Genomic DNA, 22,243 nt, shown 5'->3' on the forward strand with positions numbered 1-22,243 from the left:
CAAGTAAGTGAAAATAAAAGTGCAAATATCAAAAAGTGCAGATGCAAATGGATAAATATGTGACTTTGCAGTCACCTAGCAGTCCGCATAAGTATATACAATTGAAAATATATAAATAAATAATTAGTTCATTAAATGATTGTGCAGCCAAATAACAGTCCACAATAAATCACAGTGAGTGAGGATCCAGTCTGGGTGTCCAGTATGGAATATTTATAGAAGATTTGGTGATAACAGCAGATTCAGCACTTAGTAGACTCCAACACCTCCACCAAAACAACAGGGTCACCCGGTGTGCACTAAAGGCTTACCAGATGAGGTAGACCCATTAATTATAGGGGGTCGATTCAAGCAGGGACAGGATAAATAGCCAATATCAGCCGGTAACCAGGAATCCAAAAGGCACCTTCCAGATATCCTCCTGTATATCTCCTTATCGCTGGGAGTAGATCTCTCATAACTCGTGACCAGGAAAAACAAGGGGGACTCTTGTCCTCATGTCTGCATTAGAGCTCTTTTATCTCTCTCTCTATATATATATATATCTATATATCTATATATATATATATACATTTTGGAATAAATTGTTGTATGTGAAACTAAAAAAAGAAACGAGAAGTTGGGACTTTAAATGGAGCACAGAAAAATGTGCCCCCAACCCTAATTTCTTGAATAGAGGAAAGGATTGGGACTTTAGATGGGGTGGAAACCAGAACGCAGGGAAATATGAACAATGGAAACATTTTATTGCTATACACCAACAATTAACAAAGTACAACATGAGAAATATCCATAGAGCTACAAGGATGTCATCAATTTTTCAACCATAAAGGACTCCATCGCTACCTAATCATTTTTTAACGTTTACTTACCTTTTGTACGTTTATTATATTTTTGTGTATTTTTATATACACGATACAAACTAGGTACATGACTGCTGCAGCAAGTTGATGATTCAGCAGTCATTGCCATGGTGCACCCTGCAGTCTATAACATGACAACAATAGAATAATTATGGACTGTGTGGCCTATACGGAGTGCCATTAGTCCCTATACTCTTGAGATATACCGTATTTTTCACTCCATAAGGTTCCCCCCCCCCAAAATGGGGGGAAATGCATGTGCGTCTTATGGAGAGAATACTGACTAAATCCCTACATGTTGGGCACCGGGCAGTATCCCCGAGGCTCTCCGCGGTGTCCCCGAGTCTCCCCACTCCTGGCTCAGCTGTCAGTCTAGAACTGAGCAGCTACTTCCTGTCTAGGTCCGGCTCACAGGAGGAGTGATATCAGATGCACTCCACCTGTGACAGGAGGAGCCATACACAGGAAGCAGCGGCTTTGCTCTACACTGCTTCCTCCCGGGCTCAGCCACAGACAGACAGACAGACAGTGCCTACAAGCAAATCTCTGCAAGTACCCCCACTATTATTGCCATTACCGTATACTGTGTGTATGTGTGTATGTATATATATTTTATTTATATATATATATATATATATATATATATATATATATATATAAAATATATATACATACACATACATACATACACACATAAATAGATAATAAATAAAATAAATAAATAAATAGATAATATACATATGTGTATGTATATATATATATATATATATATATATTTATATATATATATATATATATATATATATATATATATATATATATATATATACACATATGTATATTATCTATTTATTTATATATGCATTGTCTATTTGGTTCAGAATATTATTTTTTTCTTGTTTTCCTCCTCTAAAACCTAGGTGCGTCTTATAGAGCGAAAAATATGGTACATATAATTTGTGTACCTGCACATATATCAGACTGATCCAAGTGTTTTGATTGTGTTGATTTACAGGAATTGATATTTCACATGTTGTACTTTTGTTAATTGTTGGTGTATAGCAATAAAATGTTTCCATTGTTCATATCTCCCAGCGTTCTGGTTTCCACCTCATCTAAAGTCCCAATCCTTTCCTCTATTGTTGTACGTGACTTTAAAGTACCGAAAAGAGTCCATGTATGTTTTTTCTTCAATTAGATCTCCAGTGATAGGATATGGTATTCCCTGTTCTTCTGTTTTTTTTTATTTATTTGACACTAGACCAAGGTCCTAATGAAAAACCAATTTTAAGTTACAGAACAAAACTGAAAACACCAATAGATTTGCAATTTTGACCAACACCATTGGGTGTGAGAGAGCGAACATTTCAGAAATCCAAAGGGTGGACTTCTCTGCTTTACATCTGAGGGCTCATTGCAGTAAAATAGTTTTTTTTTTTAGGATGAAAAGTTTAAAAACCGACCTATCCATTGATTTTCCGATGAGTCAGCTATTATGTCAGTTTCTCCCCTGAGGGGGACGCATCCCCACTCCCCGTCTCAGCCCACCTCTGCTCCCCCCCATTTTCTTCTAGTCCCCCTTACCCCCCTCTTTTTTTTTTCTTTCTCTTCTGTCCCCCCTCACAACTACCCTTGTTATACTTCAGTATCCCCCATAACTTATGGTTTCCCAGACTCCTTCTGCTCTTTGGTATTGTCCCCCGGCGGGGTGCCAAACGGCTATTGCGCTTGTTTCATAAGTTAAGAGAGGGAGATGCTGATGACGGCCCCTTCTCCATCTCACGTTCTCCTTCCCTCTGTACTCTGCTTATGTTATACATTATTATATATCTCACGCCAATAAAACCTGTTGTCTTCATTTACGTTTTCTATCATACTTTATACCGCTGCTTTGTATCCTTTGTTAGCTTTCGATTATAAAAAATTTGAACAAGAAAAGTTTAAAAACCTTTAGACAATTTTTAGTTTCTCTAATTGCAATTCATTTATTTGTACACTATGAGGTTGATTTACTATAGCTAAACCTAAAACAGCACCAGGCCCCGGTTAATCATCAGCAGTTGTATGAACCCATAGACCATTCGCCGGATCAGGAGTTGTTACCATAACCAAACACATATTTACACAAATACCCTGGAAACAGATCACCTGGGAAGCAAAGGGGTTGCTTTAAAGATAAAAGGTCATAGTAGGGTTTACTGAAAAAGGTAGAAAATGTATTTATATTCTAGAAAAAAATATTCAATACTAAAAACAACTTAGTTTGCAGCGTCACAGGATCACACAAATCCACACCAAGCACCATATATGCTGCATATAAGACCAATAGACAAAAAACACAGGATACAACATGTCATGTTCTGGTCGTCCAGACACCCAATAACAATACACATATGGGGTGTCATGCGATAATTATCACCTCGAAATACCAAAATTGGTACAAGACCAATATATTTTATAATTGCAGCCAATATGTGTAAAGCCCCTGGGGACTTGAGTACAGTGGTAACCCTATATTAGACTCTGAAGGGGCGCGGTGCGTGCCCCACCATTTTGTATGGCATATGCCCCGACATTTTGTAACATCACTGAATTCTTTTATTTTGTGAATATACTTTACTAAGTTGCTTTTAAACTTCAGTTAAGATTGCACGTATATTACAGTTAACACGTTTTCCAAAAATACACTTATGTTTCCTGTAGATACAACACCAGTTTGTTCCTCTTTTGAGCTTAGTGTGAAAGCAGTATTGCTAAACTTTCTTTGAGCTTTAACTGACAGACTTTGCAATATCTAGTAACCACCATATAATGTTTAACCAATTATGTTCTTACACATAACTCGTTCTAGGCACATCCCCCTTTGGTGTGCATCCTGTGTATTTTGTATAAGATCTTTTGTCATGTATTAAACGGACGAGAAGTCCTTTGACCCACACGCAGACTATTTGATTTATTCCAGAGGCAGGCAAAGGATTCTCCCGGAGGCTCCGCTCTTACATAGATCCTATTAGACTCGATTTAGTCAGGGACTATTAAGAGGTGGGATTGACCCAATCACTTACAGACTCTTAAAAGGCATGGATGGAATAGGTGGTATTTAACCAGTTGGTATCAATTCCTCTAAACATTCAAGGGAGAGGAAGGGGTTTTATTTTCTCATTGTCATATGAGTGGTTATTATGTCGAAAGGAGGCCACTAGGTAGGGTAGGAGGCGAATGTCAGGTATCAGCAAATGTAAAAGCGATAGGGGGATGGTGAGTGGAGTTGTTGGGGTTTGTATCCAGGGGCAGTCCAGAAACCTCCACCATGGGGTTGCAGTAGCTGGTTGGGTATAATGTGAGTAGGAATATTCACTTTTGAACCCGTGCTATATAGCCATAATTCCAGGTTGTGACCTGGTACTCTTACCTGTTCTAGATTGCACCAGTGTGTGCTAGTAAACGGTGAGAACCAGTCTCTCATTTGCACCAGTATTGTGGCATGGTAATAATCTTTGAGATCTACCAACTCTAATTCCCCTGCTAGCCTGTGTTTTATGAGTCTTCGGGGTGGGGCTTTTTCCCTTGCCAGATAAAGAAACAAAAGTTTTGTTGTAGGGAAGAAAGGAAAGAGGCAGAGATGTGTATTGGAAGGTAGCAGAAAAGATATAGTAGCCGAGGAAATAAATTCATCTTTAATGCCGCTAAGCGACCTGCCCAGGAGAATTTAAAACTAGCAAGTTTAGTCAGTTCCTGCGCAAATTTCATTCTAAAGAGGATGAAGATCTTTTTATAAAGCCCCCTTGTAGATTTGGTTAGGGTGATGCCTAAATATGCTATGCCTAAGTCATCCTAGATGTAGGGATAGGAATACTGTAACCAGTTGCGCAGCATACTATCAATGTCAAGATCAAGAATATGACATTTGCCGGGAATTAACTTGATAATATGAAACATTACTGAATTGTCAGAGTTTCCTGTACCACAGCCAGGGAAGTTAAGGGGTTTGAGAGAATCATGATTATGTCATCTGCAGATAGATGGATTTTATGTTTGGTTGAGCCTATCTGAAAGACAGTAATGGGGGGGTGATAGTGAATGCTTTCAGCCAGTGGTTTAATGACTAGATAAAAAATAATGGGGACAATGGACACCTCTGTCTGATTCTGTTAGATATATGGAATGGTCTGCAGAACATTTCCGATACATACACTTGGGCTCTCCGCAAATGGTATAATGTTGATCAGTCGCCTAGTGGTGTCAGCTGTTTGGTCTCTGTGTACCAGGAATGGTAGAATATGCATGCATCTAAGGGGTACGATCATAGTGTAAAGTTTTAAGTCAGTATTAATGAGAGAGATGGGGTGAAAATTTAGTGGGGCATAGGGGTCTTTCCCTGGCTTTGGTAAGGCAATTATTAGAGCATTTAACATTTCGTTAGGGAACCCAGTGTCCTTATAAAAGGTACATAAGTGTAGGGCCAGTGTTGATTTGTATTTCTGATAGTATTCCCTTGGGAGTCCATCAGGGCCCAGGGCTTTATTGTTAGTAAGGGAAACTATAGCCCTGCATATTTCAGATTAGGGAAAGGACATGTTAAGGCTAAGTAACTGTTCTGGCGATAAAGAGGGCAATTACATTTTTTCGAGAAAGGTATTTTTAAGTTCTGGGTTAGGTCGTGTTGTGGCAGGGTCATCTTTAATGTTATAAAGTGAGTTGTAATAGATACTGAAGCCGTCTGCTATGGCTTGGGGGTCCAGGATTTTCACTTGGGTAATGGGGTGCAAAAGGAATGGAATTTTGGTTTTACCTCTAACAACTGGTATGCAAGTGGCCATAGCCTTACCCATGTGTTGTAATATGTGGCCCAGAGTTTTCTCAAATGAGTGCAGCAGGAGAGCTCCTAGCTCATTGCAGAGAGAAAGAAGCTAATTTTTTTATGGGTGGGGTAGAGTTGGGATTTATTGTGTTCATTTTCTATCTTGGCAATAGGAGAAAGAATCTAGTCAAAACTCTGCATCCAGCTTGGGTGTTCAGTTGGATAAGATTTCCTCCATTTATGAAAAAAAAAAAAAAAAAAAAGATTTCCTCCTACGAAAGCCTTATGTATGTTCCAAAGAGTTGCAGATTCTAAGACTGAGCCTTCATTGTTTAGAAGAATTGCTCAAGGTGTCTACCATTAGTCTTGGCATATGGAGTTGACTGCAGGAGGAAGATGTTGGCTCTCCATATTTTAGGAGGGGCAGTGTGGGTTTCACTGCTTAAAAATATGCTAACAGGTGATAGGGAATTCCATGAGGGCCTTTGTCAGATTGGCACATAATGGGCTAGGTGAGGAGGGATGGAGATGACGCTTCCCTCAAAAGACCTTCAGCTACAGGCTGCTCATCAGTGAGGTCTGTATAGTGTCCCTTGTGTTGAGAGAAGGAGGCAGAGGCCAGTGTGACGGTGCCATCTTGTCCTAATGCTGGCTGGAGGATGAAGGCAGTCAGCTTCTTCAGGCGACTCTCGTTCTTTTTTCTTTTTAAGATGACTCTCGTCCTTTCCCTTTTTAAGACATGGCCCTAGTTTTCTCCTTAGTGTCTGGCAGGAATGGCAATGATGTAGGTGATTATCAGGTCCTCTGCACACTGTGAAAGCCCTGCCAGCTCTGGAGCTTTCTTCCTATGCAGCCATCCAGAGCACACATTGGTCACGCCCCCTCAAAATCTATAGCTATTAATATGGGCAAAAGTATTTGAACCAAATAATGGAGTTCAAGTGCTTCTAGTTTCAGTGCTTCCAGGTCCAGTCCAGTTAAATGTTCCTATTAAGTCATCTCACTGGAAGAAGGGCTTATTCTTTTTCGGCAAAATGAGATATCATACCAGAAACACTTCCTGCTGAGCGCTGACCATACTCGGTGCCTAAATCTGCTCCAGATTGGCAAGTTGTCCATATCCATCAAGCAACTTGGTGTCTCATTTTTGGGCTGGCTCTTTATTCCTACTTTGCATGTCATGTGCTATGCAACCTTCCCGGCGGAATTGGAGTCCTTTCCACCTCTTCTTTTGATCACCAGCATATATGGCAGTATATTTTGCTCAAGACCTTCCTTGAGTGGTAAAGGTCTCACCTTTTTACTTTGTTTTGTTACCTTTGTTGCACTATTCTGTTTCACATTGGAACTATTTAACTACATGAACACTCGGTACCTTGATTCTCTACAGATCCTGTTGGACGTTTCTTCTGCTTATGAACATATCTTTGATTTAGCAACCCATTTTCACATAGCCTTATGCCCTGCCTTGGTTTGTCATTCACCCAATGCCTGCTGTATTCGTTTCATTTTTGTTTCCAGGCTCTTGGTGAGTTCTGCTCCATCCAATTTCTCACCTGCATACTATGGGATTTTATGTCTCAATGTTAAAGGACTTAACCACTCTGTCAAGCGGTGTTCCATGTGAAATGAAGCCTGTAGATATAAATCAGATGTAGTCAACATACCGGAGACTCACTTTCAACTTAAAGTGGTTGTAAAGGCAGAAGGTCTTTTATGCATTAAGATAAAAAACCTTCCGTGTGAAGCAGCTGCTCTCAGCCCCCCTAATACTTACCTGAGCCCCCTCTAAATCCAGTGATGTTGCACAAGAGACTCAGCTTTTGGGGACTCCCCTTCCTAATATGCTGAGACACACAGCCATTGACTCCCACTGCTATCAATCAAAGTTAGTGAGCCAATCAGAGGAAGTAGAGAGGGGGCAGGGCCGAGCCACGGCTCCATTTCTGAATGGACTCACAGAGCAGTGGCTCGGCACTGAGGAGGATTTGGGCTGCTCTGTGCAAAACCACTGCATAGTGCAAGTAGAACAGGTAAGTATAACATGTTTTAATATTTTAAAATAAAAATAAACAAAATTTTAATATCACTTTAATGCTATGCCCAGCTGTACCCACAAAGCTTATCCACATGTTTTTTTTCATCCACATGTTTCTCTAACCAGTGCCCCCGAGAAGAAAAAAGGTGTTCTTCTGGCTATCAAGCACACTGTTTCATTTAATCTTGTCAGGATTATTGGGGAGTTTATAAAAAAATGGAATTATATAAAGGCCATATATATTCAGTTATATACATAGAAATTTTGAGCAGCTTGGCATCCATTTTTGTTTTGGGGGTGAATGAGAGTTCATTTTCTTTTAAACAAGATGTCTTTTACAGAAAGTCTTGGAGTTTCCACAAACAATTTTGTTTTTCTTTAAGTTGTAAATAATGAGGCCCTTTTTACATCTCATCAGATAAGAGATCATGGTAGTACCAGTGCAGGTTCTTATGAGGGTGATGTAATTTTAGTCTGTCCATGGTTTCACAATGAACAATAGTTTAGTATATTTCTTTTAGGGATCATTTAAAACATGCTTTAGGAAACATTATAATAATGTGTGAGAAAAATATCAACAATATTATTATACATGTGTAACATATATACATTTTTAGGAATGCTTTATGTACTATATTTTGTTTCACGTAATTGCTAAGCACTAATTCTACTTAAGTTGCATTAATTACCCACTTACAGAGACTGAGAAAATGTTTATGTAAGGTCCTTTAAGTTTTTATGGTCACCATAAATACTCTACTCTCGCCATAGGTCTAGATGGGTTTGACATATCTTTGGAATTTAGAGCTTTTCACCAGACTAAGGTCAAAGGGTTATCTGTGGGAAAATAATGTAATTATATTCTATGTCCTGAATCTAGTAGTAATACAACACTCCCCTCTGGTGATTGCTTAATTTTCGGTCCAAGTCATTAAAATGTTAGGAGTTGTGCCCCTTAGTGACGTGAGAATTACATGGTAATGAGATCCCCGCCCATACTTTAGGTAGCATAAAGTTTAAGTCAGCTAGAGAGAAAGGGGAAAATTGAAGAGATCATGAGAGGAATAAGCTGCTTTGAAGGAAGCTCTGGGACACTGATGGGTGACATTTGATCCTGAAAGCCAGGACAGCGTAACATCCTATTAAACAGACACTCTAGATCTTGGTAAAGTATACATTCTAAATTGCTTTATACATATACTCCTAATTAGAGTTGAGTGAACACCTGGATGTTCGGTGGGTTTGACGGAACTTGAAAGAAAAGTCCGGTTTCGTGAACAGGAAAAGTCAATTAAACCCATTAAAGTCAATGGAGACCCGAACTTTTGTGCACTAAAATGGCTCTAAAACAAACATGGAAAGGGCTAGAGGGCTGCAAATGGCAGCAAAATCATCTTAAGAGCATGGCAAGCGCTCTGCAAATGAATGTGGATAGGGAAATAACTTCAAATAAAATAAAAAAATAGAAAAATAAAAAATATTCAACTTGAATGATGTAGGAGGAGGACGAGGCCCATATGGAGTAGGAGGTTGAGGTGGCGGTGTATATGGCGGTGTAGGTGGAAGTGGTGGTGGCGGTGAAGGAGGAGGACGAGGCCCATATGGAGTAGGAGGTTGAGGTGGCGGTGGATGTGGCGGTGTAGGTTGAAGCGGCAGTGGAGGAGGATGAGGTAGCCAACACTGGTTATTGTTTTTCATTTTATTTCTTTTTAAATTAGGGTACACCCCAAAAGAGTTAGAAAGATCAAATACAACAATGGCTGGGTAAGGCCGGTATACATGTCTATTTTGCACCAAGGTATGGACAAGTCCAGTGGGATCCATGCCTGGTTCATTTTAATGAACGTGAGCTTGTCCACATTGGCTCTGGACAGGCGGCTGCGATTGTCTGTGATAACGCCCCCAGCCGTGCTCAATACACGTTCAGATAATACACTGGCTGCAGGGTAGGCCAGCACCTCCAAGGCATAAAGGGCAAGCTCAGGCCATGTGCCCAATTTGGAGATCCAGAAGGCGAAGGGGACAGACCCGTCATTCAGTATGTGTAGGCGTGTGCACACATACTGCTCCACCATGTTAGTGCTGGGTCGTGGTGCTGCTGGTGGAGCTCCTGTTGCAAGGAGAGGACGTGGTCAATTCTGTGCCAGCTACACACACAAGTGAAACACCTTTCTCAGCTGCGAGTAGGCGACAGAACCTTACAGCAGTATTTGGAATGGCCTAATGTGCCTCTACAAATGTTGAGGCCAGAACAAGTACAGGCGATAGTAGATTGGGTTGCTGACAGTGCCTCCAGTTCCTTCACATTGTCTCCCACCCAGTCTTCTGCTGAAAGGTCAGAGTTGGCACCTGCAGCCAATGTGCATCAATCTTTCACCTCACCCCCTTGCAAATCAGCCAAGCAGTCTGAGCCCCAAGTCATGCAGCAGTCTCTTCTACTTTTTGATGACTCTGTTAGCATGGTTTCCCAGGGCCATCCACCTAGCCCTGCCTCAGAATTGGAAGAGATTGAGTGCACCGATGCCCAACCACGTATGTCTCAAGATGAGTACATGGGAGGACCATCCCAGCACGTTTTGGATGATGACGAAACACAGGTGCCAACTGCTGCTCAATTCCGAATTGTGGAGACCGACAAGGGTTGCAGGGGTGAAGACTGCGTGGAAGATGATGTGGAGGACGATGAGGTCCTCGACCCCACATGGAATGAACGTCATGCAGGTGACCTGAATAGTTTGGAGGAAGAGGCGGTGGTCGCACAGAGCCACCAGCACAGCAGAAGAGGGAGCAGGGTGCCCTAGACACTACGCCTGCTACTGCCCAACGCAGCAAGGGACTGAGCACACCAAAGCCAGCTCAAAGAAGTTCCCTAGCGTGGCAGTTCTTCAGACAATGTGATGATGACAGGACACGAGTGGTTTGCACGCTGTGCAATCAGAGCCTGAAGTGCGGCATAAACCTTCTCAACCTGAGCACAACCTGCATGACCAGGCATCTAAGTGCAAAGCACGAGCTGCAGTGGAGTAGACACCTCAAAAACCAAGAAAGGTCTCTGGCTCCTCCTGCATCCTCTTCTGCTGCTGCAGTCTCTGCCTCTTTATCCACCTCTGTATTGAGACTGGCACCTGCCACCCCGCAAACAAAGGATCTGCCAGCAACACCACCACCTGGGTCACCAACAACCATCTCCACAATGTCCCGTTCAAGCATTCAGCTTTCTATCTCCCAAACACTGAAGCAGAAGAGGAAGTACCCCCTCCCCCTACCCACCCGCGATCCCTGGCCCTGAATGCCAGCATTTCAAAGTTCCTGGCCTATGAAATGCTGTCATTCTGTCTGGTGGAGATGCAGAGTTTTAAAAGCCTTATGGCGATGGCTGTCCCACAGTACGTCGTGCCCAGCCGCCACCACTTTTCCAGGCAAGCCATCCCTTCCCTGCACAACCAAGTGGGTGACAAAATCAGGTGTGCACTGCGCAACGTTATCTGTGGCAAGGTCCACATAACTACGGATACATGGACTAGTAAGCACGGTCAGGGACGTTATATCTCCCTAACAGCACACTGGGTAAATGCAGTGGCGGCTGGGCCAGAGGCGGATAGCAGTTTGGCACATGTCCTTCCACCACCAAGGATTGCAGTGCGCTTCAGTTTGCCTCCTGTTCCTAACTCCTCCTACTCCGCTTCCTCATCCTCTACCACCTCCTCATCCAGTCAGCGTAACACCTTCACCACCAACTTCAGCACATGTACGGGTAAACAACAGCAGGCAGTTTTAAAACTTGCCTGTTTGTGGGAAAAAACACACACTGCGCAGGAGTTGTGGAGGAGCATTCAACAGCAGACCGATGAGTGGTAGGTGCCAGTGAGCCTCAAGCCCGGCCTGGTGGTGTGCGATAATGGGCAAAATCTTGTAGCAGCTCTGGGCCTAGCCGGTTTGACACACATCCCTTGCCTGGCGCATGTGCTGAATGTTGTGGTGCAGAGGTTCCTAAGAAATTACCCCGATATGTCAGAGCTGCTGCAGAAAGTGCGGGCCGTCTGTGCACACTTTTGGCGTTCTCACCCTGCTGATGTTTCCCTGTCAGCGCTGAAGCGTAACTTTGGCCTTCCCGCTCACTTCCTCATATGTGACGTGCCCACAAGGTGGAACTCTAATTTGCACATGCTGGCCAAACTGTGCGAGCAGCAGCAGGCCATACTGGAGTTTCAGCTGCAGCACAAATGCATGAGTCGCTGTGCGGAACAGCACCACTTCACCACCAGTAATTGGGCCTCCATGCGAGAACTGTGTGCCTTTTTGCGCTGTAACATATGCAGACTAGGCCGCAATGTAATATTTTTCCCTAAATGGGTGTTTATTGAATAGTGGAAGAGAACAACAGTATCCAAAGGGTGTATCTCACAGTAAGATATGCAGTCTAGGCCGCAATGTAATATTTTTCCCCAAAATGGGTGTTTATTGAATAGTGGTAGAGAACAACAGTATACAAAGGGTGTATATCACAGTAAAATATGCAGTCTAGGCCGCAATGTAATATTTTTTCCCTAAATGGGTGTTTACTGAATAGCGGAATAGAACAACAGTATCCAATGGGTGTATCTCACAATAAAATATGAAGACTGGGCCACAATTTATTTTTTTCACCCTAAATGGGTTTGTATTGCAAAGCGGAATACAACGGTATGCAATGGGTGCATGTCACTGTAACATATGCGGACAGAGCCACAATCAACTTTTTTGCAACAAAATGTGTTTTTTTTTACTGCAAAGTGCAATGCAACATTATGCAATGGGTGTATCTCACTGTAACATATGCAGACTGGGCCGCAATCAACTTTGTTTGCCCCTAAATGTTTTTTTTATTGCAATGCACAATACAACAGTATGAAATGGGTGTATCTCACTGTAACATAGGTGGACAGGGCCGCAATCAACTTTTTTTGCCCCTAAATGTGTTTTTTTACTGCAAAGCGCAATACAGCAGTATGCAATGGGTGTATCTCACTGTAACATATGCAGAAAGGGCTGCAATCAACTTTTTTGCCCTTAAATGGGTTTTTTATTGCAATGCACAATACAGCAGTATGCAATGGGTGTATCTCACTGTAACATATGCAGACAGGGCCGCAATCAACTTTTTTTGCCCCGAAATGTTTTTTTTTATTGCAATGCACAATACAACAGTATGCAATGAGTGTATCTCAATGTAACATATGCAGACAGGGCCGCAATCAACTTTTTTTGCCCCTAAATGGCTTTTTTTACTGCAAAGCGCAATACAACGATATGCAATGGGTGCATGTCTCTGTAACATATGCAGACAGGGCCGCAATCAACTTTTTTTGCCCCTAAATGTGTTTTTTTTTATTGCAAAGCGCAATACAACAGCATGCAATGGGTGTATCTCTCTGTAACATATGCGGACAGGGCCGCAATCAACTTTTCTTGCCCCTAAATATGTTTTTTTTACTGCAAAGCGCAATACAACAGTATGCAATGGGTGTATCTCACTGTAACATATGCAGACAGGGCCGCAATCAACTTTTTTTGCCCTTAAATGTTTTTTTTTACTGCAATGCGCAATACAACAGTATGCAATGGGTGTATCTCACCGTAACATATGCAGACAGGGCCGCAATCAACTTTTTTGCCCCTAAATGGCTTTTTTTTTATTGCAAAGCGCAATACAACAATATGCAATGGGCGCATGTCACTGTAACATATGCAGACTGGGCCAAAATTTATTTTTTTCCCCCTAAATGGGTTTGTATTGCAAAGCGGAATACAACGGTATGCAATGGGTGCATGTCACTGTAACATATGCGGACAGGGCCGCAATCAAATTTTTTTGCAACAAAATGTGTTTTTTTTTTACTGCAAAGTGCAATGCAACATTATGCAATGGGTGTATCTCACTGTAACATATGCAGACAGGGCCGCAATCAACTTTGTTTGCCACTAAATGTTTTTTTTTATTGCAATGCACAATACAACAGTATGAAATGGGTGTATCTCACTGTAACATAGGCGGACAGGGCCGCAATCAACTTTTTTTGCCCCTAAATGTGTTTTTTTACTGCAAAGCGCAATACAACAGTATGCAATGAGTGTATCTCACTGTAACATATGCAGAAAGGGCCGCAATCAACTTTTTTTGCGCTTAAATGGGTTTTTTATTACATTGCACAATACAGCAGTATGCAATGGGTGTATCTCACTGTAACATATGCAGACAGGGCCGCAATCAACTTTTTTTGTCCCGAAATGTTTTTTTATTGCAATGCACAATACAACAGTATGCAATGAGTGTATCTTAATGTAACATATGCAGACAGGGCCGCAATCAACTTTTTTTGCCCCTAAATGGCTTTTTTTACTGCAAAGCGCAATACAATGGTATGCAATGGGTGCATGTCTCTGTAACATATGCAGACAGGGCCGCAATCAACTTTTTTTGCCCCAAAATGTGTTTTTTTATTGCAATGCGCAATACAACAGTATGCAATGGGTGTATCTAACTGTAACATATGCAGACAGGGCAGCAATTAACTTTTTTTGCCCCTAAATGTTTTTTTTTTATTGCAAAGCGCAATACAACAGTATGCAATGGGTTTATCTCACTGTAACATATGCGGACAGCGCCGCAATCAACTTTTTTTGCCCCTAAATGTGTTTTTTTACTGCAAAGCGCAATACAACAGTATGCAATGGGTGTATCTCACTGTAACATATGCGGACAGGGCCGCAATCAACTTTTCTTGCCCCTAAATATGTTTTTTTACTGCAAAGCGCAATACAATAGTATGCAATGGGTGTATCTCACTGTAACATATGCAGACAGGGCCGCAATCAACTTTTTTTGCCCTTAAATGTTTTTTTTTTACTGCAATGCGCAATACAACAGTATGCAATGGGTGTATCTCACTGTAACATATGCAGACAGGGCCACAATCAACTTTTTTTGCCCTTAAATGTTTTTTTTTACTGCAATGCGCAATACAACAGTATGCAATGGGTGTATCTCACCGTAACATATGCAGACAGGGCCGCAATCAACTTTTTTTTGCCCCTGAATGTTTTTTTTATTGCAATGCACAATACAACAGTATGCAATGAGTGTATCTCACTGTAACATATGCAGGCAGGGCTGCAATCAACTTTTGTTGCCCCTAAATGGCTTTTTTTATTGCAAAGCGCAATACAACGGAATGCAATGGGTGCATGTCTCTCTAACATATGCAGACAGGGCCACAATCACCTTTTTTTGCCCTTAAATGGGTTTTTTTATTGCAATGCGCAATACAACAGTATGCAATGGGTGTATCTAACTGTAACATATGCAGACAGGGCAGCAATTAACTTTTTTTGCCCCTAAATGTTTTTTTTTTATTGCAAAGCGCAATACAACAGTATGCAATGGGTTTATCTCACTGTAACATATGCGGACAGCGCCGCAATCAACTTTTTTTGCCCCTAAATGTGTTTTTTTACTGCAAAGCGCAATACAACAGTATGCAATGGGTGTATCTCACTGTAACATATGCGGACAGGGCCGCAATCAACTTTTCTTGCCCCTAAATATGTTTTTTTTACTGCAAAGCGCAATACAATAGTATGCAATGGGTGTATCTCACTGTAACATATGCAGACAGGGCCGCAATCAACTTTTTTTGCCCTTAAATGTTTTTTTTTTACTGCAATGCGCAATACAACAGTATGCAATGGGTGTATCTCACTGTAACATATGCAGACAGGGCCACAATCAACTTTTTTTGCCCTTAAATGTTTTTTTTTACTGCAATGCGCAATACAACAGTATGCAATGGGTGTATCTCACCGTAACATATGCAGACAGGGCCGCAATCAACTTTTTTTTGCCCCTGAATGTTTTTTTTATTGCAATGCACAATACAACAGTATGCAATGAGTGTATCTCACTGTAACATATGCAGGCAGGGCTGCAATCAACTTTTGTTGCCCCTAAATGGCTTTTTTTATTGCAAAGCGCAATACAACGGAATGCAATGGGTGCATGTCTCTCTAACATATGCAGACAGGGCCACAATCACCTTTTTTTGCCCTTAAATGGGTTTTTTTATTGCAATGCGCAATACAACAGTATGCAATGGGTGTATCTAACTGTAACATATGCAGACAGGGCAGCAATTAACTTTTTTTGCCCCTAAATGTTTTTTTTTTATTGCAAAGCGCAATACAACAGTATGCAATGGGTTTATCTCACTGTAACATATGCGGACAGCGCCGCAATCAACTTTTTTTGCCCCTAAATGTGTTTTTTTACTGCAAAGCGCAATACAACAGTATGCAATGGGTGTATCTCACTGTAACATATGCGGACAGGGCCGCAATCAACTTTTCTTGCCCCTAAATATGTTTTTTTTACTGCAAAGCGCAATACAATAGTATGCAATGGGTGTATCTCACTGTAACATATGCAGACAGGGCCGCAATCAACTTTTTTTGCCCTTAAATGTTTTTTTTTTACTGCAATGCGCAATACAACAGTATGCAATGGGTGTATCTCACTGTAACATATGCAGACAGGGCCAAAATCAACTTTTTTTGCCCTTAAATGTTTTTTTTTACTGCAATGCGCAATACAACAGTATGCAATGGGTGTATCTCACCGTAACATATGCAGACAGGGCCGCAATCAACTTTTTTTTGCCCCTGAATGTTTTTTTTATTGCAATGCACAATACAACAGTATGCAATGAGTGTATCTCACTATAACATATGCAGGCAGGGCTGCAATCAACTTTTGTTGCCCCTAAATGGCTTTTTTTATTGCAAAGCGCAATACAACGGAATGCAATGGGTGCATGTCTCTCTAACATATGCAGACAGGGCCACAATCACCTTTTTTTGCCCTTAAATGGGTTTTTTTATTGCAATGCGCAATACAACAGTATGCAATGGGTGTATCTCACTGTAACATATGCAGACAGGGCCGCAATCAACTTTTTTTGCCCCTAATTTTTTTTTTATTGCAAAGCGCAATACAACAGTATGCAATGGGTTTATCTCACTGTAACATATTCAGACAGGGCCGCAATCAACTTTTTTTTCCCCTAAATGGGTTTTTTATTGCAAAGCACAATACAACAGTATGCAATGGGTGTATGTCACTGTAACATATACAGACAGGGCTGCAATCAACTTTTCTTGCCCCTAAATGGCTTTTTCTATTGCAATGCACAATACAACAGTATGCAACGGGTGTATCTCACTGTAACATACGCGGACAGGGCCGCAATCAATTTTTTATGCCCCAAAATGTGTTTTTTTACTGCAAAGTGCAATACAACAGTATGCAATGGGTGTATCTCACTGTAACATATGCAGACAGGGCCGCAATCAACTTTTTTTGCCCCTAATTGATTTTTTTTTATAGCAATGCACAATACAACAGTTTGCAATGGGTGTATCTCACTTTAACATATGCGGACAGGGCCACAATCAACTTTTCTTCCCCCGAAATGTTTTTTTTTTTTATTGCAAAGCGCAATACAACAGTATGCAATGGGTGTATCTCACTGTAACATATGCAGACAGGGCCGCAATCAACTTTTTTTGCCCCTAAATGGGTTTTTTTTATTGCAAAGCGCAATACAACAGTATGCAATGGGTGTATGTCACTGTAACATATGCGGACTGGGCCGCAATCAACTTTTTTGCCCCAAAATATTTTTTTTTTATTGCAAAGCGCAATACAACAGTATGCAATGGGTGTATGTCACTGTAACATATGCAGACAGGGCCGCAATCAACTTTCTTGCCCCTAAATGTTTTTTTTTTTTATTGCAAAGCGCAATACAACAGTATGCAATGGGTGTATCTCACTGTAACATATGCACACAGGGCCGCAATCAACTTTTTTTGCCCCTAAATGTTTTTTTATTGCAAAGCGCTATACAACAGTACGCAATGGGTGTATGTCACTGTAACATATGCACACAGGGCCGCAATCAACTTTCTTGCCCCTAAATGGTTTTTTTTTATTGCAAAGCGCAACACAACAGTATGCAATGGGTGTATCTCATTGTAACATATGCAGACAGGGCCGCAATCAACTTTTCTTCCCCCGAAATGTTTTTTTTTTAATTGCAAAGCGCAATACAACAGTATGCAATGGGTGTATCTCACTGTAACATATGCAGACAGGGCCGCAATCAACTTTTTTTGCCCCTAAATGGGTTTTTTTATTGCAAAGCGCAATACAACAGTATGCAACGGGTGTATCTCACTGTAACATATGCAGACAGGGCCGCAATCAACTTTTTTTGCCCCTAAATGTTTTTTTTTATTGCAAAGCGCAATACAACAGTATGCAATGGGTGTATGTCACTGTAACATATGCGGACACGGCCGCAATCAACTTTTTTCACCCCAAAATATTTTTTTTATTGCAAAGCGCAATACAACAGTATGCAATGGGTGTATGTCACTGTACCATATGCAGACAGGGCCGCAATCAACTTTCTTGCCCCTAAATGGGTTTTTTTTTATTGCAAAGCGCAACACAACAGCATGCAATGGGTGTATCTCACTGTAACATATGCAGACAGGGCCGCAATCAACTTTTTTTGCCCCTAAATGTTTTTTTTTTATTGCAAAGCGCAATACAACAGTATGCAATGGGTGTATCTCACTGTAACATATGCGGACAGGGCCGCAATCAACTTTTTTTTGCCCCTAAATGGGTTTTTTATATTGCAAAGCGCAATACAACAGTATGCAATGGGTGTATCTCACTGTAACATATGCGGACAGGGCCGCAATCAACTTTTTTTGCCCCTAAATGTTTTTTTTTTATTGCAATGCGCAATACAACAGTATGCAATGGGTGTATCTCACTGTAACATATGCAGAAAGGGCCGCAATCAACTTTTTTTGCCCCTAAATTTATTTTTTTATTGCAATGCACAATACAACAGTATGCAACGGGTGTATCTCACTGTAACATACGCAGACAGGGCCGCAATCAAATTTTTATGCCCCTAAATGTGTTTTTTTACTGCAAAGTGCAATACAACAGTATGCAATGGGTGTATCTCACTGTAACATATGCAGACAGGGCCGCAATCAACTTTTCTTCCCCCGAAATGTTTTTTTTTTTTTTTTATTGCAAAGCGCAATACAGCAGTATGCAATGGGTGTATGTCACTGTAACATATGCAGACAGGGCCGCAATCAACCTTTTTTGCCCGTAAATGATTTTTTTTATTGCAATGCGCAATACAACAGTATGCAATGGGTGTATGTCACTGTAACATATACGGACAGGGCCGCAATCAACTTTTTTTGCCCCTAAATGTTTTTTTTTTTATTGCAAAGCGCAATACAACAGTATGCAATGGGTGTATCTCACTGTAACATATGAATGAAAAACTGAAACATAATTGTCCCCTTAATTGGTGCTTGTTGAATAGCAGATTTGAAAAGTAGTGTCTGTCTAAACACTGTAAGTCACAGTAAAATATGAAGGAAAAAAAGTTTTTTTCTTTTTTAAATGCAGATTAAGCAGACACATATGCACTGAGGTTGCAGTAAATGGCCGCTACACACCGCACGCCTAACAGGTTGGATACTGTTGTTGTTCTATTCCGCTATTGAATAAAAAAAACATTTTAAGTGAAAAACTGAAAAATTATTTTTCCCCCTTAATACTGAAAAATAATTATTTTCCCCTTACATTGGTGCTTTTTGAAGAGCAGATTAGAAAAGCAGTGTCTGTCTAAAGACTGTATGTCAAAGTAAAATATGAAGGAATTTTTTTTTTCTTTTTTAAATCCAGATTAAGCAGACATATATGCACTGAGCTTGCATTAAATGGCCGCTACACACCGCACGCCACCCACCTAACAGACTGATAAATGTTTTTTTCTCCCTCCTCCTCCTCACTGGGCTCACGTCAGGGCATAAAGATCGTGCACTGCACCCCCACACAATACAATCAATGTAGATCGCTGTCTGATTAAAGAAGATTGTTCCTATCTATGCTTTCCCTCAAAGCAATCTCCAGCCTGACCCTACAATAATCTTCTATCTCTCCATCAGCAGAATCAGCAGGAACCTCTCCCTAGTATAGTTATAGCAGAGTGACGCGCGGCGCTATGTGACTCCAGCTTATATAGAGTCTGGGTCACATGCTGCACTGGCCAATCGCAGCCATGCCATTAGTAGGCATGGCTGTGATGGCTTCTAGGGCACACTAGTTAAACGCTTGCTGATTGGCTGCCTTGCACCTGTTGAAACGGCGCCATCAAAAACCGTGCCAAAACATCAAATAACGTTACTGAACAACGGACAGTACCCTAACATACAGTGAAATGTTCTGGTTCGAGTCCGGGTACCGAATACCCAAAAGTCCGGTAAAAATTATTATTTTTTGGAATTAGTTTTGTACATTTGAATTTGTTTTGTATATTTGTTCTGAATCAATTAATATTTTTGGAGGTTATTTTGTAAGATTAGAATTCATGCGTTATCTTTTCAGTGCGACTTTGCACTAGCTTGCTACTTGAATACCTTGTGACTTTGATGTTTTGTGTCTTTGTTGTTTTTTATTTTTGGCTTTGGCCAATCTTAAGAATGCAGAGTGTGACACATATTATTGAACTTACCGAACCCTCTCAAGTCCCAAGGAATGAAGTGAATGAATGTAAATTAATTTATTGTTTTTTTTTATTATTTATTTTGGATTCTTGGAAATTCTTTACTATTGTGAGTCAGAGATTTCAGATATATCAAAATCTCATAGTAACGAAAATTCTGTCCTAATTTTCAATTCATAACAAAACAAATTGCATATGTCTACAGTAATTCAAATGATCAAAATAATGTATATGCTGCATTGCTCTATATACTGTAATTATATATTAGTGGGTCATACTCCTTTTAATCATGCATTTTTTTGTGAAATAAAAACATGGTTTTATTTATACCTTCTTAGTCTTCTTTATATTACTCTGGTGCCTTAAACATCCCATGTGGTTTAATGTTTGATTTTGTATATATTATGCTTGCAAACTATATACATCGGTTATCTGGGAGGATCCCATGGTATACCATTGTTAGAAAAAGACAATCACAAATCTTTTTAGATGCCATTTATTATATATGTATGATATTTATTGAAAATAATTTCCATATTATTTGATTTTATTCCAAGCTAATAATGCTTAGTGATAGTTTTGATAATCAGGTATAGAAAATAATCACATAAAATGCTATGAAAAAGATTCCCCTCAACCCATATATATCTCCTATTTATTGCAGATATCATCCCTTGTAGAAACCTCATACTTAGGGCAAGTTTTTAGCCTTGTAGACGACTCCAAATGTTTGACCTTCCTTTGTCTTTTCTCCTTCTTCTGGCTATGCTGGTCAGCAAACTTCTCACACATTTATAAATGTTTTTATGTTTAAGTCATATAAGATTTAAATGATATGCTGGGAACTCGGACTGTAGTCGTTTTCCCAATATTTACTATCTTGCCAAGACTTTGTCTGCAGTAGAGGATCACTCTTTTCTTCGAGTGCTTATAGAACCCTTCCACAAGATGTATAGTTACACTGATCTACAAATGTGATACCAATTCACACTGATGAGTAAGTATGATAGGCCCCGTTCGCTCAAAAAAGTACATGAGCTTCTTTATGGTTGGACCCCATAGACTTCTGATTGGGCCCTATAGACTTCAATGGGAACACCTGACAATGTGCAACATGGAAGTTTTATGAGCGATTTGTTGCTCATTTTCTGCAGCTCTCCATCCCTAATCTCCTCCACCTGTCCTCCCTCTAGAGCTTTCTATTGACTAAACAAAAGCACCTGAAGCTGTACAATGCTTGTAGAACACTTATAAAAACATTAAAAACGCCTGAAAGTCGATTTGCTCTGATGCGAATGCAGCCTAAAACGAGTACAATAGCAACAGGAAAACAATGGCAGGGATGAAAAGCTTTGCAGTTGGTACAGCAGTGCCTGGAAGACAAAATAAAAACCCCATAAATGGTCATTAAAAAAAATTCTCTAATCATTATGTAACAGTCATCCAATCTGTACACTATTTCTCCCCAGTAAGACAGTATCAGGGAACTCAGCAGTGAACAATAGTCTCTGTATACCAAATACAACTAATCAAATGTAAGAGCTTTACTAGAGAGTGATGTATCTGGGAGAGTAAGAGTATATGAGGACATCCCTCCCCACTCTAATTCCCATGGTCACCATTAGATTTTTACAGCATTAATTTTTGGGAAAGTAGAAGTAGTCCCATCTTCCTAGGTGTCCTTTAATGTTAGTTGTGATGTCAGAGAGGGTTTCTCTCACTACAGAGCCAGCCAACGGGCAACTATCAGGGACACAGCTGTTTTGCTAGTGAGTGCCTGTCTCTGGTCCTCAGCATTTGCAAGAACTGGCATGAGGAATGCAAAGGGAGGTGAACAGTTTGGGAAATATTGCACATTGAGAACAATCTGCAGGTTAGGAGCTCATGCAGACATCAGCTG

The 22,243-nt window shown here is 40.6% G+C and overlaps 2 protein-coding genes across 2 annotated transcripts in view; both read right to left on the reverse strand.

Annotated features, from left to right (window-relative positions):
• The window catches only part of LOC309558391 (uncharacterized protein), a gene marked incomplete at its 3' end in the record, with an annotated part of 897,500 nt that overhangs the window by 762,463 nt on the left and 112,794 nt on the right, over nt 1-22,243 (reverse strand). The window lies entirely within an intron of this gene.
• Nucleotides 21,604-22,243, reverse strand: part of LOC309557610 (uromodulin-like) — a gene marked incomplete at its 5' end in the record, with an annotated part of 75,839 nt that continues 75,199 nt past the window's right edge. Inside the window, one exon of the mRNA XM_082260401.1 lies at nt 21,604-21,716. Coding sequence (XP_082116527.1) covers nt 21,646-21,716 — 71 coding nt within the window. The 3' untranslated portion in view covers nt 21,604-21,645. The remainder of the gene's footprint in view (nt 21,717-22,243) is intronic.

This window comes from Pelophylax lessonae (assembly GCF_965119305.1).
Source record: "Pelophylax lessonae genome assembly, chromosome: 6".
Lineage (NCBI taxonomy): Eukaryota > Metazoa > Chordata > Amphibia > Anura > Ranidae > Pelophylax > Pelophylax lessonae.